This window comes from Passer montanus, unplaced genomic scaffold (genome assembly GCF_014805655.1).
Source record: "Passer montanus isolate IOZ18808 unplaced genomic scaffold, ASM1480565v1 scaffold34, whole genome shotgun sequence".
NCBI lineage: Eukaryota > Metazoa > Chordata > Aves > Passeriformes > Passeridae > Passer > Passer montanus.
Genome location: NW_024368152.1, coordinates 2239959 through 2267577, shown reverse-complemented (window position 1 = coordinate 2267577; position 27619 = coordinate 2239959). Strand labels below are relative to the sequence as shown.

Sequence of the window (27619 nt, the reverse complement as noted above, 5' to 3'; positions counted from 1 at the left end):
ATTCGTTTGACTTCGAAAATATTTATAGCCTAAAAGTGTGCAGGCTCAGATGCTTTCCTATTATTCACTGAACATGTAGACTATATTTTTATCTTGCAGATGCAAAAGCTTATGAGAGCTGCTAGAGAAGGTACCAAAGATGGACTTGAAAAGACAAAAGCAGCTGTGAAGAAGGGTCGTTCCTTCATTCGGACAAAATCTTTCATTTCTCAAGGTATGTGCTATTTACAGTATTTCTCTTTGTTACCTTGTCTAGTAATTTCTGAGAAAAAAGATGAATGGCCTGGCAAATTTTTGTAGTGGGTGGTGAGAGCTACATGCAAGAAATCAGATATATATCAAAAATGTATGATGTAATATTCAGTTCAGATGACAGTATGGTCATCTTGAGCAGTATTTCTGTTTGGGGCAAGAACCTGAGTGACCTGAGAAACCTGAGGACCACAGAGAAGGTTGAACTTAAGAACAATAACAAAAAGTCCCACCAAGCAGTGTGATCTAGGTACTGGTAGATGGGAGTATGGAAGTGATGTTAAGTTACTGCTGTGGTGTGACCCCAGCCAGCAGCCAAGCCCCACACAGCCACTTGCTCACTCCCTACCACCAGGACTGGGAAGAGAAATAAGAAGGGTAAGAGTGAGAACTTGTGGGTTGAGATAAAGACAGTGTAATAGTGAACATAAAAGACATACACAAGCAAAGAAAGGCAAGGAACTAGTTCACTGCTTCCCAAGGGCAGGCAGGTGCTTATCCATCTCCAGGAGAGAAGGGCCTCATTACACACAGTGCTTACTTGGAACACAAACACCATCACTCTGAACGTCCCCTCCCCTTATTCTTCTTTCCTCCCACTTTGTATATGGAGCAGGATGTCATATGGTCTGGAATATCCTTTTAGTCAATTTGGGTGACCTGTCCTGGCTGTGTCTCCTCCCAACCGTCATGTACCCTCACCAGCATGGCAGTATGTAAAGCAGAAAAGGCCTCTGCTCTGTGTAAACTCTGTTCAGCAAAAAAACCCCCATCTCTACATTATCAATCCTGTGTCCAAATCCAAAATGTAGCTCCATAGTAGCCACTGTGAAGAAAATTAATTCTACCTCTGTCAAAATCAGCACAGTTACTAAATCTGTCCAGGTCTCTCCATCAAATAACTCTTGAATGTGAGGAGAATGTGCTGTTAAGACATGTCTTTCAGTGGGGAAGTAGTTGACTATTTTAAAAAGTTCATCACTGGTAAGGAGTAATGCTTTCCATACTTAAGAGTGAGTGAAAATAGGGGAAAAGACTGTACTGCTTAATCAGTTTGATGATTTTTCATGAAAGCTGAATTTGGGTTGGGAAAACAGAAAGTGATGTAAAATGAAGAAGCCACAGAAGTATTTGTGTTCTTTCTGTAGTTGAGAGCAAGTGACAGTCCTTTGTCATGAGCCATGGCAGCAGCTGTCCACAGGTAATTTTTTCAAGAGACAGGTGGTAAATTAAGCTAGTTTCTTTTTCAGGATAAGTCTGAGAGATAGTGTATCTTTCTGCTCAAGTGTCTGCCCAACTAATTAAATGGAAGTAACTTCAGAGCTTATATGTACAATTTTAGGAAGTTAAAACCATAAGGCTGGAACAAAATATTTTTATTGAGAGAGGTAACGTAAAGTTGCTGTATGGGCCAGGACACATCTTACATCTGTAATGAGCTCTGGCTGCTTCTCAATTTACTTAATTCTCAGCTTGAATATAAAAAGGTACACAAAATGAAGTGATCAAAAAGTGTATCCTCAACTTTTTGCAGTAGAACAGATGAAAATGGTCTGCAGGGCAGTGTTAAAATGGACCTGGCATTCCTTCTTACATTTCTAGAGATTAGGTTGCAGACCCAGTGTATCTGTGGATGGCTGAATCTCATAACCACTTTCCAAGTCAGCAGGGAGCTAGTAAAAAATTTGTTAACTAAACTCACAAGTTTCTCCCAGCCATCAGATCTGTTTCCCCGATTTCTCTTTTTGTTCTAAGACAGTTGCTCATACTGTTCTTTCTTTGTCTCCTTTCCTCGGGTCTGCTTGTTTGGCTGGCTATGTACTGCCACCTATCAGTGTACTTCGGTGATGCTTTTTCAGTAAAACTTTTACCCACAGAGCAATGCAGAGTCCCTCACTCCTTTATGATGAAAACAAACATTTTGGTTAATTTGGCTACTTTAGTTCAGCTATAGAATGGTGTATGGAATTTTTTTGGCTGGATATGGGTGTTTTCAGTTTCTTCCCAGGGATCATTTATTTTTAAACTGCTGTCCCTGGGGCTGTAGTGCTTTAGCCCAAGTTGTCATGTCCTGCCTTGTGGACAGCCCCATTCTCCTGGCTGAGAGGAGGGGGTAGTGGTCAACCAAAAGATGCTTAGGTTGTCTGCAGCTGTGGGATGTTAGGATGTATTTGAAAGGTGTTCTGTGTTAGAGTACCTATTGGTGGTAGCATTTATGTGATTTCCCAGGTGATACAGAAGTATTGGGAAATGTCTTTTCTTTGGTAAGTGAAAATTCCTTATTTCTGTGCTCGGATGATAGAGTCTTTGCTTTTTTGGTTTTGTTTTGCTTTTTTCTTCTTTCAATCCACATGTAGAAGCTGACATTTGGTTATTTATTTGTAGATCATAGATCATCTTGTCTGGAAGAAGAAGAGCTAAATTTATTTATTGATGTGGACTGTATGCATACAGAAGCAATTATGACTCCTATGCCTGAAGGATTATCACAGCAGCAGGTAGTAAGCTTTGGGAAGTATGGTCTTCTTTTTTTTCTCCCCTTCAGCTCTGCACCAGTGGCTCTTAGGTGTCTTTGATCTTCAGACATACTGGCATTTTAATTAAATAGACATCAAATTCAGAACTGAATAAGTAGTTTTTTGAAAATTTGTGTATGTGCATATAGTTGCATCAGTCCTGAATTTACCCAGAGGTACAAAATAGTTTGCATTATAAAATTATCTATAAGAACTATATTGTTTCACTACCTGAACAGTTAAACTAAATGTGATGGTTTTGAATGAAAAAATGAGAGAGTTAAAGCATTTTTATTGAAACAGAAAACCTTGTTCCAGGTGCTCTGGGATTTTTATTTTAAATGTAGACAATATCCTTTATGCTCTTTGAATCCAGAAATTTTTCTTGGTTAAAAAAAAATCATCTCCAGTAAAGTCAAGTATACAGAAGAATTAATTTTGCTGTTTTCCACCTCAAACTGTATAGTCACTGTGGAAATAATTTCAAAAAATACTGAAATCAGCATCAGTTAAGAAATTTTGGCTGAAAATAAATCCCTTGGGTTCATGTTACTGTATTGTTATGACAGCTAATAACTATATGAGAGTTTTTTAACTTGTGGTGTCAAATCATGAGTTAGTTGGTCAGTACTTTAAGAAAATGAGCAAAAAACCAAACTAAGGGGCAGTTGAGGAGAAGGTCATATATTTTTGGGATTTTGTTTTGTTTTGCCTTTTACTTCTCTTGTGTTTAACACATTGAAGTGCTAATCTTGTAACAAAGCAACTATCAAACTGTGTTCCATTACTGTAAGATTTTATTATCATGTGAGATTTCAGCATCAGTCTGAATGTTCTTTCCTTCTTTCCAAATAGGAATTTGAGTTTCTAGGATACAAAACTAGGGCAGTTTTGTGCAAAAAAGTTTACCCTCTTTTGCAGAAAAAATCCAGAGTGCTTGTAGTTTGGAGCAAACTGGTAATAGTTGTGTAAGTCAGGACAAATATTGCTCATCTGCCCAGGAGGAGCTGTCCAAGTGGGCAGGAAGGGAGTTAGGAAAGATGAAGCTCAGTTGGAGCTAGTGAGGTGTGAGAAGCAGCTGTGAAGAGCTTCTGACATGTACATTGGCAACAAAAGGAGGCTGAGAAGACCACAAGACACTGCTTGGTGGAGCATGGACCTAGTGATAAAGGGTCAAAACTGTGTCACCTTTGCCTTGGGTTTTACTGGTGAGGTCTGCTGGGGTGAAGCCTAATCTGCAGCTGGGGAAGCTGAGGCCATTTGAACATACAGGTGTCTGTGGGACCAGATGGGATGGAAATAAGGATGCTGTGGGTAAGGCCTTTCGCAATCATCTAAGACCAGAAGATCAGTCATCTAAGACCAGAAGACTGGGAAAAAGTGTCACGCTCTTACCCACAAAAAGGAGAATTGAGTCTGGCCTCACCTCAGTCCCAACAAAAGTGATGGAGCACATGCTCTTGGGAGCTATGTCTGCGTTCAGTATGACAGGAGGGTGAGTGGGGAAAAATCAGCATAGATGGACCAGAGTCCATTTGTGCATGATCAGCTTGAGCCTCTTTGAGGTGACTGAGGGGATGGGTGATTGTGGTGACTTTAAGGGCAGAGGGGGGCAAAGTGTGTCACTTGCCTCTGCCTTAACAGAGCTTTCAGCTGTCTCCTGAAGTATTCCTGTACTCCTGTAGGTGAGATACAGTCTGTATGGGTGGACTAAAAGGTGGGTGGGGGACAGGTGAGGACGCCACACTCAGTGAGTCCATGGTACGAAGTGCAGCGCGCGGTCAGCGTTAGCGCTGTCCCCCGGGAGCAGGCACGGGCCTCTGGCCTTTAAAGCCGGTGTGAGTAATCTGGATGCCAGCTGCAGAGCACAGCTGGAGGTGACGCCAAACTGGAGGGCGCAGCAGCTGTGTGGGGGAGGATGGCTGCTGGGCAGCAGGGCTCTCGTGGGCTGGGTGCACAGAAACTCCGGAGCAGTTCAGGGGGGCCAGCATAGCCTGGCTTTGGGAAGGGGTCACAGCCCTGGGTCCCCTTCCAGGCCAGGGTCCCCTTCCAGGCCAGCTGCCCTGTCACAGCAGAGCTGCTCTGTGGACATGCTGGCTTCAAACAGCAGGTGGCATGATGGCTTCTGTTTAAGTTCTGGTGCCTGCAAGTACTGAGGCCAGGGCTCATATCTACTGCAGTAACCTGAAGCCACTACTAAGTATTCTTTTTGTGTATTATAGAGCCTGAAATTTTCATTTCTAAACATGTTTATTCTTTTCAGAAGAATGAACTGTGACTAAAAGTAGGATTATTATTATTCATCAGAGCCACTGATCTGCTATACCAAATAAGACACTGATAAATCCATTCTAAACACAGATTAGACACAACTAATTTTACTGTATATATCTTAAGCAAAGCCTCAGATAATTTTGAAGTCCTCCTTTGAAATTCCAGCACCTGAGAGAAAATTCCCACACAACCTGCATTTAATAATGCAAAATACAAGTGTGGAAAACTTAAAGGCAGTGATGGTGGACGAGGCAGGGGGCTGTGGGTTCTGGAGCAGAAAGAAGCAAGCCTGAGATTTGAGCTTCATGGTCGTTTAGGCTAGCTTAAAATAGCAAAATGAGCAGTTTTTCCTTCTCCTGTATTTATGGAAAGTGGTTTGATCCTACCCCTGTGCTGTCTTCTCCTTCACAGTCCCCATTTGAAACTCTAGAGTGAGCTGGATTAGGAAATGGATTTGGGTGAAAACAAATCCTTATAACCAGCAAGAAATCTAATTGATGACGAGAAGCTTAAGTTCTAAACCACACTGTTTCTCCAGTCCTTCCTGTCCTGCCACCTGCATGTCCACACAAAGTACATTTCAACTGAAGTAGAAGGTAGAGAAGAAGGTGTAATAAATAGCCTGTAATTTAGCATGAAATATGGTAGCTTGTCCTGAAGGTCTTACAACTCTGTCAATGCATATAAATGTAGATAACTTGGGGGTCTTCACTTATGCGTGGTAATGCCCAACAGAGAATGCTGACTTGGATACTTTCTCAGTTTATATGGCCTTAACTTTAAAAGATAGTATTTGCTTGTTTGCCCTTCACGTTGCTCCTAATGAATTTATAAAACCTACTAAAAATAAAATTTAGGACTGTTTTTGAAAAAATTGTTTCCTGTTTTGTTGTAACAAATCACTGAAGTAATCAACATTATCTTATACCTATGATTGTTTCCATTAATGCCTACATATATACATATCAGTTACATAGGATTATAGAATATCCTGATTTGGAAGATCAGCAGGATCATTGAAGCCCAGCTCCTGGCCCTGCACAGGACAGCCCCAAAAATTGCACCACGTGCCTGAGAAGCATTGTTAAATGCCAAAGTCAAAACACAAGTTTCAAAAGTTAAGTTTGTACGTACAACAGTCAGAAAATAATACAGATATCGCTACAATAATTGTTGTGTTCTTTAAAGTAAGTAGTTTTAGTGTAATAGTAAATTAAATTACTTTTGAAAAGGTACAGTATTTTTTTATTGCAGTTCCAGTATTGAAATTGCTTTGTATTTCTTTTGTTTTATTAATGTTATATTATTGTTTTATTAATGTGAGAATTTTATCATCATAATTTCCAACTATAATGAATGTGTTACTTGATTAGAGCTTTGGATAAAACTTTGTTGTTTCAACAGGTTGTGAGAAGGTATATTTTGGGCTCTGTAGTTGACAGTGAGAAGAATTACGTGGATGCCCTCAAAAGAATCCTGGAGGTACCTTCATATCTTTTGCATTTTAAAATTTTGAATATTTGAGAAAGAATCATTAAATATCATTAAAGAATCTATCCTATGAGTAACACAGATTTTGCTACAGATGCTTCATGCCAAATGCTCAGTGATTTTTTGTGTGTGCACTGTTGCATAAGTTTGTTTTTCAGCTTATAGAAGTCCATTTTTTTGTTTGTTTAAATCAATTCGCTTTGTTGTTTTTTTTTCCCACAGCAATATGAGAAGCCCCTTTCAGATATGGAACCAAAATTACTGAGTGAAAGAAAACTTAAAATGGTCTTTTATCGAATTAAGGAAATTCTGCAGTGCCATTCAATGTTTCAGATTGCTCTGGCGAGTCGTGTATCTGAGTGGGACTCTGTTGAAATGATCGGTGATGTCTTTGTTGCTTCAGTAAGCAAACGTGTCAGAACAGATAATCTGTTTTTATTTTAGTCTTGTTTTTCCATCTCCATATCTTTCTAACTTGGTTGCTTTATTCCCATGTTCTCCAATGCCTGTGGCAACTGTCAGAGTATTCATGTGCAATCCTGATAAGGAAACTGACACCAACACATGTCTTCAGCTTGGTTGGCAGATGTGAAGGGATTGTCAGAAAAGTTTTCAGGCTTTGATTAATCTTTCAGGCATCTGAGTAAAGAATTTATTTTTATGAGAAATTAGAGATTCACAAACCCACCAAAATTAAGCTGGGACTGAGGCTCGGAATCTCATAAAAAATGGGTAGTCATTCCTAGTAGTGTGCAAGTAGAAGGAAACCACAGTAGGTAATGTCCTGAATTCCTGAGTTTGGACTGAGAGGGGGCACTGATAAAGAGTATTTGTAAAACCCTGTCCCATCATTAACAGAAGTCCATTCAGTAAAGGACAGAATTAGCTACTGCTTTAAATTACCAAGAAGGCAATGGGTGGTGATTTTACTACTCCCATGACTGTTTGCAGGCCACACAATCTGTCTGCTTTTTTGGTAAGTCCTTAATAGCTGAAGTCAGAGTGTGAAGGCCCTGGGACTTTGCTGATTTATTTAATCTGGAAGACAGGTAGTGAAATGATCAGGGGATCTCAGTTGTCAGTTTGAATCTCAGGGGGCCCTTTGATTGCCCATAGTCCTCAGGTTCTGCCCCAGTGTTCTAGGCAAGATAAAACAATTTCTGTAAATACATTTCGTGCCATTCACAGCTGTTACATCTTTCTGTTTCCAGCCTGTCTTCTGCAGAAAGATTATTTTGGGTATTACCAGTATTTCTGTATATCCAGTACTAGGCCAAGCAAAGCCTTTAGTTCTGAGCGAGTCCCCAACAGCCAGAGATCTATATAGCTGTGCTGGCAGAGGTCTTTTGTACTTTTAGTTAAGATTTGCATTTTTTCTTTTCAGTTTTCTAAATCTATGGTATTGGATGCATACAGTGAATATGTAAACAACTTCAGTACAGCCGTTGGGATTCTCAAGAAATCTTGTGCCACCAAACCTGCCTTTTTAGACTTCTTAAAGGTTAGTTCATTCTTAAAATAGTAGTGCATATGCAGTATGCATATGCAAATTTGACTGCTGATACTGTATATTGTCTCACTGTTTTTATGGACTTAAGGTCCTTTTTATGGATTTGGCACAAACAGACCCCAGAGAATGCCCTTCCAGTACTGTATTTTTGGCATAGTAACATGCTGTTAGATGTGGGATGTGTTTTGAAGTATGCTGTAGTTTTATTGTTATTCAAACCAGTTTATTGGTATTTGCTTTACTTTATCTGTCTAAACATTAGGATTCTTCCATATCAGCTGAGCTTCAAATAGTTCATCATATGAAACCATTTTGCAATTTGAAATTTATTTTAATTCTATTTTATGTATTGTGTTGTGAGAAGTAGTGCAGCTGGATTTCCATTCCACAACAGTTTGGCTGGAGATCGTGTTTCTGGCTTGGGGTTGAAACTGGTTGATTTTTTTGCAGAATGCATTCTGCCCTGTTGCATATGATGCTTGTCATGCATGATATGTATGGACAGCCTGGTACAGCAGTAGAAGTGCTGTGAATCCCTAGGGTTGACACCTTAGAGACAGTACACAGAATCCATTGCAAGGCTTTTGGGTTGTCTGTGACATTGCTGAGAGTCTGAGAGCTCAGCTTGTCTCATTCCCCAGGCATCCTGGATTGAGTTGTACTTCTCAGAGCTGGTCACCCTGTCAGGTCTGTTACAGTAGTCCACAAAACAGTAAAAACTGGGTGCCTAGTGCAACTCTCAGGTTTTCTAGAGAAGGGTTGCAGAGGTTTGCCTTCAGATCTTAAATTAACTAACAACTTTTTAGAGTGTGGACAGCTCTGTGCAGGATGATATTTTGGAAGCCTCAAGCATCTTGAAGATGGCACTCTAGTGAGCATGTAGTCACAGGTTAAACATGTTCTCCTGTTAAAAGCATGTTTTTCTAATAGAGACATAATCCACACTTCGGATCACTGCTTGTCAGGGCCACACTGGTTCTGCTTGCAGAAACACAGACAAACTCCGATGACAGATGACACTTCATTACCTTTACTTTTTTATTTTTGCCCACCAGCAATGAAGATCAAAGTCTCCACTACTGCTGTTTGGAAAAAAATAGATGTTTGTATAGATAACTATGGAAATAAATTGTTGTGAAGTTGATAGTTGTAGCAATAAATAAATAGCAATTTAAGCACAAAACCAGTTTAACATCATTTAAAATTGCTTTGTTTTTAATATTGAGTATATCCTCTAGCCTTCCTTTTTCCAGCCATTTCTGGCTTTTTTGCACATGCAAAAGAAATTTGTCTGGTTTTATCTGCCATTCGTGATAACTAAAATAATGAATTCTAACCTTTTTATTTCCAAATATAAATCAACATTTTTTCCTTTGTTTCTTCTAATAAAGAAGACCAAAATCTCTGTTTGCATAGCACTGAGATTATGACGTTTTTCTTAGATTTCCTCTTAAAAACCATAGGTAGGTTTTAGATTTATAGATGCTGCATTGCTTGTGTGGCTTTGGCCCAGCTGTATTTATTTAAGAGGATATTTCAGTTCAGTGGCAGACCATCATTTTGATATTGACAGGTTTTTCTAAAAGATTTAATATTTTTTAATTAAATCTTGATAGTAAGTGGAATCCGTAGTCTTCTTTTTAAAATTAATGTAAGCAGTATAGAAGAATTTTTAGGAAATGTTTTCCTTTCATTCTGTAACTGGTGGAAATGTGCTCATGGTAGTAAATGTGGCTTTCTTGCATTACAGCAATGTCAGGATTCAAGCCCTGATCGCATTACACTGTATGGTTTAATGATGAAACCTATCCAACGTTTTCCACAGTTCATTCTGCTATTGCAGGTAAATAATGTTTATCAAAGGGGGGCTGCTTTTGCATTCTTGCATAGTTTCCCCTTGGGATTACAAGGTAGCTGTCTTCTGCTATAGGATCATTTTGCAGTGGAAGTGACCACTAGATCATGGGGAAATAAAGAGAAAATTTCAGTGCATTAAACATGCTTATCTCATAGTCTGATTGCAGGGACAGGTAGTAAGGGCACTGCAGGAAAGCCTTAATAAACTAGATTTACTATAGATTACTTTCTAAGTAAAATATAGCTTATAAATTGTTTTCTAATAAAGGTGTAGTTCAAATATGCTACTTGTTTATATCTGTTAGCTAGTAACACTTCAAAACATGACTGGGAACTTAGTGGCATTATTTCCATTGAAGAAAAAACCGAGAGGATTAAATTCATACCTTGGATAGTTTAGAATACATGTGAGATGCAGAACAACAGTCCACTCTCTGACCATTGGCTCACAGGACCTGCTAGAGTATGTTGCAGCTTCCTTCTCATCTGCAGTGTCTTGTTTCTTTTCCCATGGAAACTGTGGATTTGACAGGGAGTCCTTGGGTGTCATGTCAAAAGGCAGTCAAGCTGCAGAAGAGCACAATTCCCCAGTATAGACCTGGTCCAGACAAATTTACTGTTTGTACCTCCTTCCACAGCACAGCAGATCCACCCCGTAAGCACCGTGTGTTACCTGTGTTTGCAGGTGCCACAGAGGAGAGCAGGCTTTGGGTTGCAAATCTGGGAGTTACTGGGGGTCAAGGAGCAGAGGTAGTCATGGGGAAAGCATGTGAATCAGAAGCCATGGTGACAGTTTTTGAAATAACAGGAATGATGAAGTTTATTGTGGCAAGAAGACAGAGTGAATATACAGGGATTTTTAAATGCTCTGGGAATGGAGACAAAGTATAATTCCAACTGTTCCTACTGTATGCCTACAAAAAAGAAAGACTTGGAGGAGCTGTTGTGACCTTAATGAAGTAATGTCTCCTACTTTAGGAGGAGTATGCTGGCCATGTTTTAATGAGGAGTAATAAAATAATAACAGTAATAAAGTAATAACAGTAATAAAAGTAATAAAGATAATACAATATTATTATGACAGTAAATATCAGGAAAGTTTCATTTTAAATTGTTTATAGATACATACATATTATAGTATAATAATGATTGCCAGATTGTTTAATATTATCTCCCTTCTCTGTAATTTTATTCTTTAAATAAGAAGGTATGTGATCCCATTCAGTATATTTTTAAAGAATTACTAAGATATTTGGAAAGTTAAGCAATGTGCTGTCTGAATATTCATTAAGTGTTTATTAGTCTTATTCTTTAGTAGTACTCAAGAATGTAGTTGTGACTGTACATTCTGTAATCTTTGGAACCTGACTTTGAAAATAAATCCAATGGGGTTTTTTTGTTTTATAATAACCCCTCAGGATATGTTGAAGAACACTAGTAAAGGACATCCTGACAGATTACCTCTACAGATGGCTCTTACAGAACTTGAGACACTGGCAGAGAAGTTAAATGAAAGGAAAAGGGATGCAGATCAGCGCTGTGAAATAAAACAAATAGCAAAAGCAATGAATGAACGTTACCTGAACAAGGTAAGAAAAGTAGGAAAGTATAATGGAAATGGAGTTTCTGGGCCTTGAGCAATCTCTACAACAGACACCAAAGAGACAGCTATGTTGGTTTTTCCTGTAGAGATCTACCACATGGGGTCATTCTGGATGACCTGCCTCTGGGACTGAGCAGGCTCAGCACTGTGTGCTGGAATAGGCAACACACTGAACTTGCCTCAGCAGTATTGGTGTTCTGAGGCAGTGTAAGAAATAATAATATATAGTAAAATCTCATGTACGTGTTCTGCATGGAAAAATTCAACTTTTAATTTATCCTAGAAGTGGGGAATTACTCCTGTGTAAAGAAAGGGGCCATGTTTCAACTAGCATTCCAAAGCATTTCAAAATGTGCTATGTGAAAAGAACTCTAGAAGATATTCAGTAAGAAGGAAGGAACAATCTGTTTTATGTGAGTTCATTAGTAGCTATCTATACTGTGGATATAGGTTTGTTTGTTTTATTTGTATCATAAATGATTCCTTCTTTCCCATGAAGTGAGGCATAAATGCTTCAATTACTACTTCTGTGAAATTTCAAGTATTATCTTGTGGACTCCTGAGATAAAGTAGTGGGGATGTGTGGAAGGAATGGAGTTGTTTTTGGAGATACAAAAAAGCACATCTTTTAGGAAAGCAATAGAAAACACTTGTTTTAAGCTATTTACCAGGAATGGAATACTGAATTTATTTTCATACTGGAGCAGTATTTCCATTCTAAGTGTGTTAGAAGATGGATTCAGACATTTTACTTTCTTTGTTGTCATAATCCTGCTTCTTGAAGCAGCTATTAATCATCTGCAAATAGTTCCAAGACACAGAATGTGCTTTAGAAGAGGTGGCCCCGGTTACCTTTTGTTAGTTGATATTGATTGCAGGATTTTGTTTTATGCAGTGGGGGACTCATTGATATATACATGGATTGACACTCAAAATCTCACAGGGTCCCACAGGCCTTGTGTGTTAATATCACAGAATCAGCTGAGTTGGAAGGGACACACATGGTTCATAGATTCCAGCTTCACTTTCTGAACAAGACTAGCCCTGAGAGTCACACCAAGTGCCTGGGAATATTGTCCAAATACTTCTTGAACTCTGTCGGGCTTGGGGCTTTGACCACTACCCTGGGGAGCCTGTTTCAGTGCCCAAACACTCTCTGGGTGAAGAATTCTCCCCTCACAAGAACTGTAGACTGCAGTGACATCTCTCCTCAGTCTCCTCCATACTGAACAGACCAAGTGACCTCAGTTACTCCTCATATGGCTGCCCCTCAAGGCCCTTCACCATCCTTGAGGCCCTCCTTTGGACACTCTCTAATAGCTTAATATCCTTCGTACATTGTGTTGCCCAAAACCGCACACAATATTCAGGTGAGGCCAGTGCAGAGCAGAGTGGGATAATCGCCTCACATGCCTGGTGGTAATGATGGACCTGATGCAACCCAGGACATGTTTGGCCCTCCTGGGCCTGTATATTTGCATATACAGTTTTGGAACAATGCCAGCTAGGGTGAAATAGATGATGAAGGAGGTGGTTGATTTGAAAGTTAGAGTTATGGACCATTTTATTCTGTTGGACACTGTGGAGATGCGTTTGACATGTAAGGGATTGGTTCATGCTTGCACACAGTGGCTGATCCTTAGCCCTTGAAGGCAAATGTCAGGAGCAGTTTACATGCCAAGAATCTCTTGGACATGTCACCTTGTCCACAGTCTGTGACTCCCTGCCAGCTGCACTCCTCAGCTGTGTGGGCCCTGGGGGACCGAGCAGGCTGAGCACACTTCCTCCTCACACTCTGGCTTCCACTCTGGGCAGCTGGAATCATGTGTAGCTCTTCAGTTGACTATGAAAGAGGAGGCTTAGGAAGGAAATCACAGAAATTTATTTTGCCAAGAAACCTTTATCAGTGTGGAAGATTCCCAGAGCAACCATGGTCTACATTAAGATGCAAAGCCCTTTAAGTCTGCATGGATGACAGCAGAAGTTACTGTTTCTCTAAATCAAAAGCAGATTAATAAAGAGACCTAATTACCTTGGCAAATCCACCTGCAATCGCTTGTGCTAGGATGGCAATTGATAACTCATTGTTTTTGCTTTTTGTGTGCTGCATGTTGGATGTACTGTGTGTAATATACAATACTGATTGTTTTCAAAATCCAGCTACTCAGCAGCGGAAACAGATACCTCATACGGACTGATGATATGGTTGAGACAGTTTATAATGACAAAGGAGAAATTATCAAAACCAAAGAACGGCGACTTTTCATGTTGAATGATGTGCTGATGTGTGCAACAGTAAATATTCGGTAAGATTGAACTTCTGTTTTTTAGATGATCATTTGAATTTCAGGTGGAAAAAATGACATATTGAATTGCTTTTGTGTTGTTTGGTTTACTGTGGCTAATAGTTTCTAGGATTAGTCATAATAAATGGACAACTAGCTTTGTTATAGTCCTCCAAATTGCTGACCAATATTTGGAAGTTCTAGAGTAAATATGTAAGAAAATTATATCAGTTGGAGATTACAGATAGAAATGCTCTGTAGTGTCTTGTTATTGCTGGGTATTAGTGCTTAGTGGAATACAGCCATGCCCCAAGGTAAGACTTTTTTCTCTTCTTACTTAAATTCAGACTGTAACACACAAAGATTTGTAACAACACAATTTGTAAAGTAAATACCACCCTCTAGAAAGCAAACAACCTCCAACAAACAAACAAACAAAACAAAATCCATACTGGTAATGCAGGTTGCCAGAAAAAATCTGGAACTTGCTAAGAGAGTTCCAGATGGGGAAAGGTTATTATCTCAGGGACCAAGCATTGAAAGATTAAAGGTGAAATGCTTTGAAAAAAACCATTTTTGCATAGTTCCTTCTGTGCTTTTGTTGGCTGTAATTATTACTGTTACTACATAACTGTGTATGCCAAGGTTGTGTTCACATTCATATGTTGCTTGTATCATAAATTGTTTTATGTAGTGGTACATTCTGACAAAGAAAATGTGGATTATTAAAATCTTACAAGAACAGCTTTTCCTAAGCATAATATAAGTTGATATCTTAATTCATTACTGAAGTATGAATCCTGTGAACATATTTCTGAGTGTGTGATTGCTTGGTCTCATGTCCATGTGAGTGAAAAGTGCCATGTAATAGCTACACTTCAGAAAATTAAGAAGCTCATGTCAATTTTCCTTTGGTCCTTGCCTTTACAAATTCTTTACTTTCTTAGTAATACTTGAATATTAACTATTAATATTTTATCTTCTTTCATACCAGTAAAGTCTTGGATTTTCTGTATTTGTACTTGAATCAGCAAAGTGCAGTCTGTTTTTGTTTTCTATGTTAAAAGGTCATGATCATGCCAAGTCTCTGACCCTCTGAGGGATATGCCCTCTTTAAAAGTATGTATCTTTTGCAAGCCATAGAAAATTCCTCTGTAACTAGTGGAGCCTAGGTAACTGGGATGTTTGAGTGTTCCTGGTTTGCAAAAGATAGATATTTTTACAGGTGACACGACCCTCAGGTCTCTCTTTGCACACAGTGCAGATGAGCAGCAGGAGCTGGTAGCCTGACTCTGAAGTAACAGCAGTTGGATGGGGTGGATGCTATCCCTAGTGACTGAACAACTGTGTCCTGCCTGGGTTTTATTTTTTTTTTTTTAATTCTGAGCTAGGTCAAGAATTTATAAATATTTGCTTAAGTTGTGGCAGTTGCCTTCTTTGTTCATGCTTGCTTCCTCATTGAAACAAAAGTCTGTGTTGCAGATAGGTAGCTGACTTGCTGAATTTCACCATTTAGTTACTGTTCTCAATAAATGCATTTTGCTGATTTCTCTCAGGCAGTTGACTTCTGGATTTCAGTCATTTTTTGTGTGAAGTAAACGTTTTTTGTTCACTTTAACATCTCTTTTGTCCTTTATAATAAATGTTTGTTACATGTTCTTGAATGGGAATAAGGGAATGAAGGAAACAAAGTAAAATTAATACTGATGTCATTTCTATTCCTAATGAGCTTTCTCAGCGTGCTCTTTCCTCTGAAATGCCTGTTGTGTTACACACTTCTTAAGCAGCAGCTCAGGCAGGATTACTCTTGGAAGTTGCAGCAGTTGCAGAGGTCTGCTATATAGAACGGTCTGGGCTGGTGGCTTGGCAGAAATGTTGGCTTGCCAGCCCTTCAGTTGTCCTTCCTGTTGCCAGCAGTCTTTCAAAGGTTCCATCATCCCTACTTCCCTAAACATGGCAGTTAGGGCCCAAAAAGAAGTGTTTCCAAAAAAATCAGGAAAATGTGGAGCCAAAGTATAATCCCAAGCACTTGTATTAGGATTTCTGAATGCACATTGATCTTAAAAGATGGTCATTTATGTTTTGCTATAGAAATGTAAGGACTGTTGTTAGCAGTCCTGTGGTGCTTGCAGACAAGATTATCTGCACCTGCATGGCTGCTCTTTGCATGCCAGGAAAGATCAGTCACAAAAGTCAGCCTGATGCATGTATTTCTTTCAAGTTGTGCACTGTACTCCAGCTGATAAACAGCAGATTTTAGAAAACACCATTGCTTGTCACAGCAATAATTTGTGCATCTTCCAGTTCTTCCTATGAAAGCAGTGGCACCGTGACAACTGGCCAGAGGTATTTACTGAAGTGGAGCGTACCGCTGGGACAAGTGGATGTCATAGAGTATGGCAGCAGTGAGGGCCAAGGAGACAACTGCAGGTTCCCACCCCAGCTCCCTGCTGAAAATGTCATCATTAACTCTAAGCCAAGTAAGTGACAGGAGTTACTGACTTTTACAGACTACTTTGTTAAAATCCATATTTGAAATTCAATGGGCTACTGAAAACAAAGGGAAGCATTTTGTCTGTGAAGATTTCTGTAACATGAAGAGTAGTAAAGCCTCTTTCTTTGGAAACTTGAGAATGCATAAAGTGACAGCCAGGCTCCTGCCTTGCGACATGAATTACTTGTATTTGTTGTAGTTTAGAATTTTATGCATGAATGAGTAGAGTTCTAAAGCATTAGAGTGTGCAGACGTGCAAAAATGTGGGTTTGATGTGGTGCACCAGTGGTCTCGTGGTCGCTGGTTCTGCCTTTGTTCTTTATCCCATAGTTAGAGCAAAGTTTTTCTCAATAAAGAGCACCAAGCCACCCTGTTGCTGTGATTAAGGGTCTGGACACAAGTGATTACTGCAGGGTAGACTTTACTCACTTTTCTCAAGCCAATGATATCTTGCCCTTCAAATTTGTGCTTCAGAAAAAACCTTAATGAATGTTTTTGAAACAATATGTTGATAGGTAATTTCCTCCTAGCCTCTCTCCAAAAATGACCTCAAGCTCTGAAGTTTACAAATTCTTCTGTGCTAGTTAATCCTCCCTACAAATCTGCCAACTGCTTTCAAGAGAAATATGAATTTTAAGACTTTACTTGTTAGCTAGACTTTCATACATAAGGAGTTATTTTTATATCCTGTTTATTGCCTAAATAGTGTAATATTAAATGCATTCAATATCTCTAGATTTTAATTTGATTCCTAGTAATGGATTATAATTCACATGCATTTCAGTGTTAGTAGCTCCAGGCATTATTTCACACTACATTTATTTAATATTGCACCCTTGGTTTAATGAATTTTCCCACAGTTGTGCTATAAGGAGGCATAAATGCTACAGCATCAGTGTAGCATTTACTAGCCCCTGTATTCTTTCTCCAGGATGGTTTTTGTCTGGTCTTCTTGCTCCTCCTTTTGTAAATAGCTACAGAAAAATTTATGGGCACTTATGTCTTTATTTCAAGGATGACTTAATTCTTGTAACTCCTTTTAAGCAATAAGGGACTACTTAGAGAATGAGATTAAAGCCTTTATCTTATAATTTACCAGCTGCTGTATGCATAACCCTGAAAGAACTATATCAAGAAGACTATTTCTTAGAATTGGAGGTCCCTTTTGTAGGTGAGTGTGGGAGGAACAGATTGTTGAATATTCCTACTATGATTTTGTGCAACACTTTCACAGCGGATAAGACCAAATCCTTGCATGTCAGCATGGTCATATGGGGAAGAAAAGCATGAGGCAGAAACAAAAACGCCTGACCAAACAGTCATGTAGAACTTACTTGAACCTCTAGGCTTTTGAGGTTTTTCAACTTCATCGTGATTGGTGACAAAATCACACAAAAAAAGAAATTACTTTGTACATAATTTGTAAATCAACCTTCAGGTTACCTGTAGGTAAAATGTGAGCTGAATTAATTTTTCTCTTGGTAAGCTCTATTATATTAATTCAGTCTTCTAATAAAAAGGATCAAAAGATAAGAAATAAATACAAAGGATTTGAAGGATACTGGGTATACTGAAAAAATCTTCCCTCTGGTTTAATCAAACTTTCCTGGCAAATGATCCAAGTAAATTGAATATAAACAATCATGAAGGAAGAACATCATAGCCTTGTTTTTGCACATACTACTGTGTTTGCACTAGCTGTTACTCTGAATGCAGAGTTGTTTGAACTGGCCTTTATAGACAAGTTTGAATACTCACCTAATTGTGTTAGTTATTCTGTAGAGTTGCCTTCTTAGTTCCAGTTTAAGTTGGCTGTTAAAGATTACAGAAGCTCAGAAAGTACAGCCTTCCTGCAGAGGGACAGACTGGTAAGACTGTGTACTGGTTCAGTGTGGCTTCTTATTTGCACCCACCAAGTTGCTGCATTTTATAGTTGATGATGGCATAATCTTTAATATGGTCGTATCACATCCTGGGTGTTTACTACAAGTTGCAAAGTGGTAACAGAGAAATCCTATCTACTCTGCTTGAAATTTCATATCTTTGCAGCCATCATAAAATTATGTCTTCCTCTGTTTTCAAAGTATACTATGAAACTCCAGTGGCGTCATAGTATGTGGTTTTAATAAAATATAGTGATCATGAACAGCTTGGGGTGCTACATGCAAAATCCTGAGACATAAAACCATTTTTCAGACCTGATTTTAAACTTACATATTCAGTTTGTGAGTACTGAAAAGATACAGAATAATGGTGATTCTGTGTAAGTAGTACATTAAGTAGTAGAGGGATTACCTCCTGCATTTCTGGAAGACTGAGAATAGTTGGTTTGTATCTGCCACATGCTAGGTTGAGTACTTGACTCCTGTAAGGTTAGTATTCTGACATTGCTTCAGTGATTAGTGAGGATTCTTGATGGATTCAGGCTGTGTTCTTGTGAGGAGTAATGATTATTAGTTACATTTCCCTTATCATGGCACTTTTTTCTCCACCAAAACCTTTTCTGTGAGGAGGTAGCTGTCACAATTGCATCTTGCCATTTATTATTGACTAAATGCAATTGGTGCTTCCAGTTTTCTATGATGTTGCAAGAAAAAGCAGTATAGTCTAAAGATGCAAACTTTACTTTGGGTGCTGAATTAATAGCTAAATTTGAATGAATCTTGTACAGCCTGTAATATGCAACTGAAAGGTTGAAAGATTTTATGAGTGTGTATAAATCAAAGACATGCTTCAGCACTTTTCTGAGATGAAAGGCAAGGACTGTGTGAACTTGGTTTTCACTTGGCAAAATCATCAATGGGCAGTTTTCTACCCTATTGAGCTTTGTTCAGCAGTCTTTTGTTTCTGGACTCTACACAAGAACATGTTTAAGGGCTGGTTTTTGGTTTTAAGCCATTTGTATTTTGGTAGGAAAAACTGTGTGGCCTGAGGGTGTATGGGGAAAAGCAGGAAAATTTTGAGTGTATTCCGCTAAAGTGCCCTGTCCTTGATGTGCTCTTGCCTTGTTCCTGGTGTTCTCCCCTAGCACCAGCAGCAGACTAAATTCTCATAGTTACGAACATGAAGAGGGATTAAAGTCTTAGCTGTTTGGCAGGGTCCTTTATTTGTACAATTGTAATATTTTTTTTAGTGGAGTGCAATTACAACTTGTGCTTGCTTCCTGCAATCATAACCAGTAAACATTTCACAGTCTCAATCTTCAGGAAAAAACACATTTCTCTCAGCAAATTAGTCAAAGTCCTGTTTCATGTATTAGAGTTCTAGAGTTAGTCCTGTTTGAAAGTCTGTATGGCTCTGTCATCCCAGATGAACAGTTTTTGTGGAAGCAGTTATTTAATTATGTGTGCCAAGAAGTGTGATGTATTAATTTTCTTTGTAGAAGCATTGGCAGAAAGATGTGAGATAGAGTTTTTCCCCTGATAAATCCATGTATTTTTCCTGGTAGGCTGTTGCTGTTCTCTTCAGCCTAGTTAGTCCATGTGCAGAAGCACAGACACAGTCATAGTACAGAAAAGTTGAATTAATATAGGAACAGGGGAATGTTTTCAGTGGAAACAGAAATTTGTATATTCTTGGTTTTGATTTACATGCATTGGTGAGAAATTCACCTCCCTCACCTGGCTGGTGATGCTGTACCCAATGCCTCTCAGGGCACAGTTGGGCCTCCTGGCTGCCAGAGTACTGCTGACTCTCATTCAACTTGCCACTGACAAGGATCCCCAGATTTCTTTCTGTGTGGCTGCTCTCCAGTATCTGTGCTGTCTGTTCATGCATCCAGGAATGCCCTGTCCCATGTGCAGGATCCAGCACTTGCCCTTGTTGAACATCCTATGCTTGGTGATTGCACAGCCCTATAATTTGTCAAGGTTTCTCTGCAGAGTCCCTCTGCCTTCAAGGGAGTTGACAGCTCCTCCCAATTTAGTGTCATTGGTAAAGTTCTTATTATTCCTTGGAGTCATTTATGAAGACATTGAAGAGAACTGAGCCTAAAATGAAGCCCTAGGAAACACCAGTAGTGACAGGTCACCGGTCTGGTGCTACCATCCCATTCATTATAAATAACCCTTTGTGCCTGACCCATAAGCCTGGAAAAGTTCTTATTATTCCTTGGAGACATTTATGAAGACATTGAAGAGAACTGAGCCTAAAATGAAGCCCTAGGAAACACCAGTAGTGACAGGTCACCGGTCTGGTGCTACCATCCCATTCATTGTAAATAACCCTTTGTGCCTGACCCATGAGCCAGTTTCTTGCCCATCACATGATGTGTTTATCCAGCCATGTGCTGGACATTTTGAGGCTTGTGAGATGCCTCAGATCAACAGCTTTACTGAAATCCACAGTTCACATCAACTGGCTTCCCCTGATCAACTACCTTGGCTACTTTTTCATGAAAGGAAATTAAGTTTCTTAAACAGGACTTCATGAACTTGTTCTGTCTGGGGACCAATGACTGTGTTGTCTTTCAGGTGTTTTTCACTAGCAGGACTTCAACTGCATAAACTTGTTCTGGCTGGGACCAATGACTGTGTGTCTTTCAGGTGTTTTTCACTAGCTCCAGAAAAACCCTTGTAACTTTACCAGACACTGAAGTGAGACTGACAGGCATGTAGTTACCACAGTCATTCTTCTTGCCTTGGGACAATGTTTGCCAGGTTCCAGTTGACTGGAACCTCTTCAGATTCCCAATTGGGTTGAACATGTGGAAAGGGGGCATCAAGAAAGTTCAACGCTACCTGTACTTTTATGATAAAAAAAGGATGGATGAAAGCCCAGTGAATACAGCTTGGTTTTAATATGTCATTAATCTAAAATATTATAAATACTTTCCAAAAATATAAATAGTATAGTCAAAGGGAAAAATTATCACTTCTTACCAAAATATTCAGTATTACCCCTCTAGAAGAATCAGAAGATAACATTTCATTGAAATTCATCCATTTATACTTAAAATCACTGCAAATATGTGTATTTCACTGCTTTTTAATTGGGAATATAGGAATGGAAGTCAAATATACCGGCCAGAGTTTCAGTTTCTCAGACTTCAGGCACATGTTATGAGCTTGCAGCACTTCACGCAAGCTGTTGATGGGTTGTGAATTGTGGTTTGTGCTGAGGCAAATGCTGGTTTCGTGCCACAGCAACAGAAACTAGCCCCAGTTGCGTGTTCTTGGGTCCCCAAAAATGAAAAAGTTCAGTGAGAAGTTTCTCACGGGCCTTTTATTTAAGAAGACCAGGCTAGAGAGACTCTGTAGAACCAAAGAGAAAGGGCTAGGCATCCTGCCATGTCTGGGTGGGAAGCCAGTGTCTGACAGCAGAGTTCTGCTCTGATCAGGTTGATTAGAAATAGATAACATAGACAATTACTTAAGCAAAAAAACCCCATCAATTTGATCCATTTGTCTAAAGGCTGAAGGGGGAAATGACCCAGACCCATCTGTACTATATAACCATGCAGTGATGAGCATTGAAGAAACAGGGAAGTCAAAAATCAGGTTAGTATGCTTATGGCTGCATTTTCATGTGTCCTTTTTTTTCTTACAGGTTTACAGTTTGTAACTGAGAGCAAAGCTCAGCCCTGCTAAACCATGGCTGTTCCCCTTTCTCTTTCAGAGTTCTAGGGATACATTTGTACTCTGTTTCCACTTGATTGTCTTCTTGATCTCTGCGGGGTTTGTTTACTCTAAAATATAGTAGTGACATGATGCTGAAGTGCAGAAATTATTCCTCTCTTCCAAGTTCCCTTCTGCTTGATGCAGTCACTTTGTGTAGGCCTCTCAGTGTTGCCAGGGAAACAGGGAAGGATGTTTGATGGGCTAGAGTGTGCACTTGTTTCTGTCAATATCTTGCTCAGTGGAATGGCATCTCTTTTCAAAAATGAAGATAGTGCTGCTGTGATAGCTGTTGCCATTAAAACTAGGTTTTTTTGCAGGTTTGTCTAATGAGAGATACAGAATTGGGGAAGAAAAAAAAAAGTCAGCTTTGTGATCCCTCTAAGGCACAGCAATAGTAATACAATATTGAGAGTAAGCAAAACTAATATTAAGTGACATATCAACTCCAGCACTGGTGATAAGATTTTAGAAAGAAAGAAAGAAAGATGGCATGACTTGCTAATTGAACTAGCTTTCATCTCAATGAAATATATAAAGATTAGTAATGTAAGGCTTTATTTTAAAGTTAATGTTATTGAAGACAATACTGTGCACTAAATGAGATTTAATATGTTTATAAATGTAAGCTGTCACTGATATATACAAACAAAGACCAAAGAGTTTAAATAAATCTAGTGCCAAAAAGCCTGTCTGAGCAAATGGGGTGACATTAAATACTTGACTTTGTTAAGTGGACATAAGTTTCTATCTCGGGGATTAGCAAGGATGAATTTAGGTGTTACATGCTTGTCTCACCCATGCAGGATGAGAGTCTTCTTTTTGCCTTTTGTATTTTTTATAGTGATTAGAGGATTTGTCATCCACTTCCTATAAACCTTGTTCTGTGTTGCCAGGGATCTCATCCACGTCATGACACAGAGTAGTAAAATTGTTAGAAACCCAGCTAGTGTTTTTATAGTCTGGTGGGAGCTCCAGTGTAAACCACGGGCAGCTTAGCCAGTTTACAACTGCCTGCAGACCTGTCTTGGGACCCTGCAGTACTTTCACTGTTTCAATGCCTTTCCTTGCCTGTTTATATCAGTGTTTGTCTTTTTGTACCCAGTTTCTCCCTGACCCTTTGTGTCCATGCAGGTGCATCCCAGAGGTCCTGTGTGACCCCTCTCCCTCCTTAGGAGGGCAGGGGCTTCCAGGTCCATGCTGTCCTCAGCCTTCCTCTTTGGGCCTTGTGAGAGAAAGGACCATGGCACTTCTGTTTTTTCACTTTCAAGTCTTTGTTGACAGTATTTCTCTTCCTCTTGGGAACAGAGCCAGGAACTGCAGTCAGTACATAGTCCAGGAAGACCTCTGATCATTGTCCCAGTTAGTGTGACATTGAGGAGCTGGGCTGTGGGGTCCACTCTAGTGAGGATATTAGGGCTCCAATGTTTCTCCGTCATGTTCTCTGCTCTTTAATCTCTGCCACAGTACAGCTGTCAGAAGGAAAAATATGTATGGCCTTTTATATCTGAAATGCCCGGTGCAGTCAGGATTAGCTGGAGCTTAATATAATCTTGAAGCCATGCTCTCAATGTATGAACTACTTCTCACTATCTCCGAGGCTTTACATTTCCTTGGTGGTTTTGCATTCTTTTATATAATTTTATTCACAAATGGTATAGCACTATGAATTCAATACCTTACTCACTACCTGCAGTTGCAAGCTGTTGATTTTATTTTGCTATTCCTCAAGATATGTGAATAAGCAGTTTTGTGGTTAGATGGTCATTTTTATGCAACATATTTCTTCAGTGTTGGATCTGGTTCAATGAAAAAGACACGTCTCAGCATTCATGTAATTACCAGTTGAGAGAAAGGCATTAGCAACTGACAGTGAAGTAAAGTATGTTAAAAATACTTTGTCAGAGTTGAGACTTGTGAGGTTTGTTTCCCAGCTCTACTCTGTGTACTGGGTGTTGTGTGGTATTTGGTTCTGTGATTAGGACCTGAAGAACTTCCCTGTCTTGCATGGCAGTGAGAATAGTTAATTTAATACATTAGTTTGAGAGACTCAGATTATAAATTTCAATAATTAAGAACATAAATTATGTTTAGATGCTTACATGATTAAAGTATGATTAGACTAAACAGTGTCATTTCATGTTTATGATAAAGCTCTTCATGGTGGTTGATGATGGAGAGTCCTTGCTTGCCTACTGCTTGCTTACACCATGTCTGAACTGAATAGTTTGCATTCTAGTAAGCTTGAGGGGTTTATTGCTTATCACCTAATATTCTGTGTATGCTTGTGCTGCTTCTTTCCATGCTAGGTTACTAAGCCTAAGTTAAGGTTGTACTGCAAAGATACGTGCGAGTAGCTGCACATACCAGCTTTTTGTTCATGGCTGCCTTGTTCTCTGACATCATTCCTGACTTCCCATTTGCTTAAATTTCCAAACCTGGAGACTGATGCCACTCAAAAACTTAGTTTGGGCCTGAGCGTGTGGTATAATATCAGGAGATCTACTTGACTTATGGTGGCTCAGATTTTTTGGCTGAATGCAGCTGTGGAGATCATGAGTTGGATTTAACATGAAGAAGCAAACCAGGGGAGGGCAGAAAGTCTGCTTTTCTGTGATGAACTTTAAATTGACCCGTGGACTTGTTTAGATCATAAGCCAGGATTTTGGACAACTTTTTTTTTATTGCTATTTTAGTCAAATTCCAATTGGCTGTTCAAAAACTCTCATAAAGGAGAAACAAGAAAACTGAACCTGCCCATGTGCTTCTCTGATGCATGTGTGGAAACAGCAAGAGCATGAGTAAGCAAGTGAAGACACAAATATGAGGTGGGTGGTGATGTGGGTGCTGTCAGGGACTTTGCTTGCATAACACAGCCTGCAGGAAGTTGGTAGTTCAACATCTGAAAACCTCATCTGCTTTGTTACTGGCTTCAGCACTCATACAGACTTTCTGGGGAGGATGTATATCAGAGGTATGGATGTGCCTTTGGTGTATAACAGGTGCTTGGATGTGTCAGGTTCTGTGAAAGATACAGTTTTAGCACAGAAGGGGGCCCTCATCACCAGCCTTCTAGCGAAAGCTAGGTGTTCTGGGACAAGGGAGTTTGCAAAGGAAACACGTTTACATAACATCAGTATGAACTGTTAAATGAATTGGTGTATTTCCAAGATTCACAATCTTTTTGCCAACTCTGTTTATTTGTTGCTGAAATAGATAGCTTCCATATAAAATAGCACATAAAGATTTCCTTTTCTGTTTGTACTGAGAAAAGTAGTTCCACTAGAGCTGTGAAAGGAGAATGTTGTTTGTCACTTTGATAAGTTCTCTTCCACTGAGCAGCTGTAAAGCAGTGGTGTGTTTTGCATACCAGTGTATCTATAGGAACAGGATTCAGTACCAAGTATAGAGGAAGAATCCTCAACTGCAGTGATTGAAGCTGGGGCCTTATTAATAACCTTTCTGCTTTTCCTTCTTTGTATTAATTATCAAGGTCTTCAGTGTACAGGAAATTATTTTACTTCAGATACAACCTTGTCTTTCACAGTCTCCATTCTTCTCCTTTCTAATGGTGGGCATTATAAATTAAGCAGTAGGATGCTGTCTGCTTATTATTACTTCAGGAAAAAAAAATAACTTTTCTAGGACAATCAAAGACAGATTTGAAGAATTGAACAGTTCTGTCTACAGTTAAATGGTTTTAAATATATTACTGCTGCATCATCATAATTTAACATAAATAGGTTAACAATCTCATGATATCTGTCTGGTTTATTATGAACTGATCAAGATTTCAACTAGTATCACAATGCTTTGTTTTCCAGAAGACTGTGCAAGCTTCTCTGGTTTAAATGATTGAAATGTTGTGTAAGGGCCTGTTTTTTTATTGTTTGTTCCAAGTGTGTAATACTATACAAGTATCAGTTTGATATGCCTTCCTCAGACACAGCAGCTTTTAAAGTTACCTCCCACATATGTAACTTCTTCCCCCATCCCAGGTGATTTTTATGCTCTATATGAGGATTGAAACTTTCCCAAATCTCTTCCTTTCATACCATTCGACGTTTCAGTGTGCTGCCTAGATGCACACAGATGGCTCAGTGGGAGGAAGCAATACAAATGTGCTCAGCCTCGAAGGCCAGATTGCAAATGGCAAGTCAAATTTGGGATATACCAACCTTTCAGAGTGGTCTTCAAATCTGGCATGTTCTTCAAGAGTGTCATTAATTTTGTGTTACCCCTCAGTAACACTGGAACTGTAGTCAGGCAAAGAGTCTTTCTCAGATTCAGTTGTGATTTTTGCATTTGAGCATCATGATCTTCCCTTCTGTGCAACACTTGCCTGACTTCAGGGCTATGTGTCTCTCAGAAGCAAAGGAATCTTTATAAGGAATCTTGAATTTTCATGATGCAGTAGTTTTCACTTCATTTCAGTATAGCTTTTCCAAAAGCAATTTATATTGATGTATTGTGGTTCTGAACTCTGTGGAGAAAAGGTCAGTACAATGATTATACTCACAGCAGATGTTGTCTGTATTAGTTACTTTGCAGTAAAAGAGACACCCATCCGTCTGTCTATTAACAGTATTTCATTTCAACATGATGGACAGTACAGAAATGTTTGCAAAAATAGTTGCAATATTGAAAGTATATTGACTGAGGCTTTTATTTAATTTGTGTGACATTTGGATTTATATAATCGTATTACTTGAAGAAAATCCTTCTAATTGGGAATAAACAGGAGTTCAGTATGGGATGGGACCAGCTGAGCCATTGTGTTTGCTTGCCCAGAAATAGATGTTCAAATTATGGGTTATTGCATCTACTCTGTCTTTGGTAGCATAAATCTGTGATAAAATTAATTCACAAATGAGAATCAGAACACACAGCAAGAGCTTGTAGAAAATGTTTACAGGTAACAAATCATCATAGAAAATAAATGTGTCCCTTTGTAATTCTTAGAAAGGAAGGATAGGGTGTGAGCAGTTCAGGATTATGATAACCAATATGCTTGAAGTGGAAATTGAAAATTTAGGGGAGCTGGATGTACAACAATCCCAAGGGAGCAGCTGCTGTGCCAGCACCTATTCAAGCAGCTGCTGTTGTGCAAGGAGGGAGCTGTGGCTGCTCCCCAGCAATGCAGCCCTCTGTCAGAGGTGGGAATCCTCCCCTCTGTCCAGGCACTAGCACACAGACACTTCTCTAGCATGTGTATATTTATTCACAACCTTCCTAATTCTTCTTTTGTCTGAGCCAAATTAAACTGACTTTAACCACACCCAGGGAGTTTCCTGCAGGCTTTGAAAATGCCTGGGTATAAATCAGAATTGCTCCTGTTTCAATTAAAAAAAATTGTTTCATACCAGGCAAAATGGATGAGTTTGAAGCTGTGGTGCTGAGAGTAATACTGGGAAACAAGCAGGTAAAATAATATTTTGTCTTATACTCAAATGTATCTTGGCCTAAGAAGAAATTGTTACAAAAAGCAAATCTTCTCCCCAGTTTTACATAGCAGCAAAATCAATTTAAACTTTAACCTCCTTTCTTCCCTCTAAACCAAGTTGTGGTTTTGTTTTCTTTTTTAACCTTGAGTGTATTTCATTGTTATGCTGAGCAAGGAATTGAGTAGCTTGCAAGAATTACTGGTTGTTGGCAGTAAACTTGCCTGTTGCAGGGAGGCACAAATTCCTCTGGCAAAATCTTAGCAACAAAGGAGTTGGTG

The 27619-nt window shown here is 39.2% G+C and overlaps 1 protein-coding gene across 5 annotated transcripts in view; it reads left to right on the top strand.

Annotated features, from left to right (window-relative positions):
- Positions 1 to 27619, top strand: part of ARHGEF10 (Rho guanine nucleotide exchange factor 10) — a 110816-nt gene that overhangs the window by 41827 nt on the left and 41370 nt on the right. For 3 of the 5 annotated variants that reach the window (XM_039715604.1, XM_039715606.1, XM_039715602.1), the window contains 10 exons: positions 100 to 214; positions 2638 to 2750; positions 6447 to 6524; positions 6756 to 6935; positions 7918 to 8034; positions 9794 to 9886; positions 11319 to 11489; positions 13664 to 13809; positions 16093 to 16268; positions 17382 to 17453. In XM_039715604.1, coding sequence (XP_039571538.1) covers positions 100 to 214; positions 2638 to 2750; positions 6447 to 6524; positions 6756 to 6935; positions 7918 to 8034; positions 9794 to 9886; positions 11319 to 11489; positions 13664 to 13809; positions 16093 to 16268; positions 17382 to 17453 — 1261 coding nt within the window. The remainder of the gene's footprint in view (positions 1 to 99; positions 215 to 2637; positions 2751 to 6446; positions 6525 to 6755; positions 6936 to 7917; positions 8035 to 9793; positions 9887 to 11318; positions 11490 to 13663; positions 13810 to 16092; positions 16269 to 17381; positions 17454 to 27619) is intronic. The other 2 variants (XM_039715607.1, XM_039715605.1) reach the window with 1 other exon arrangement.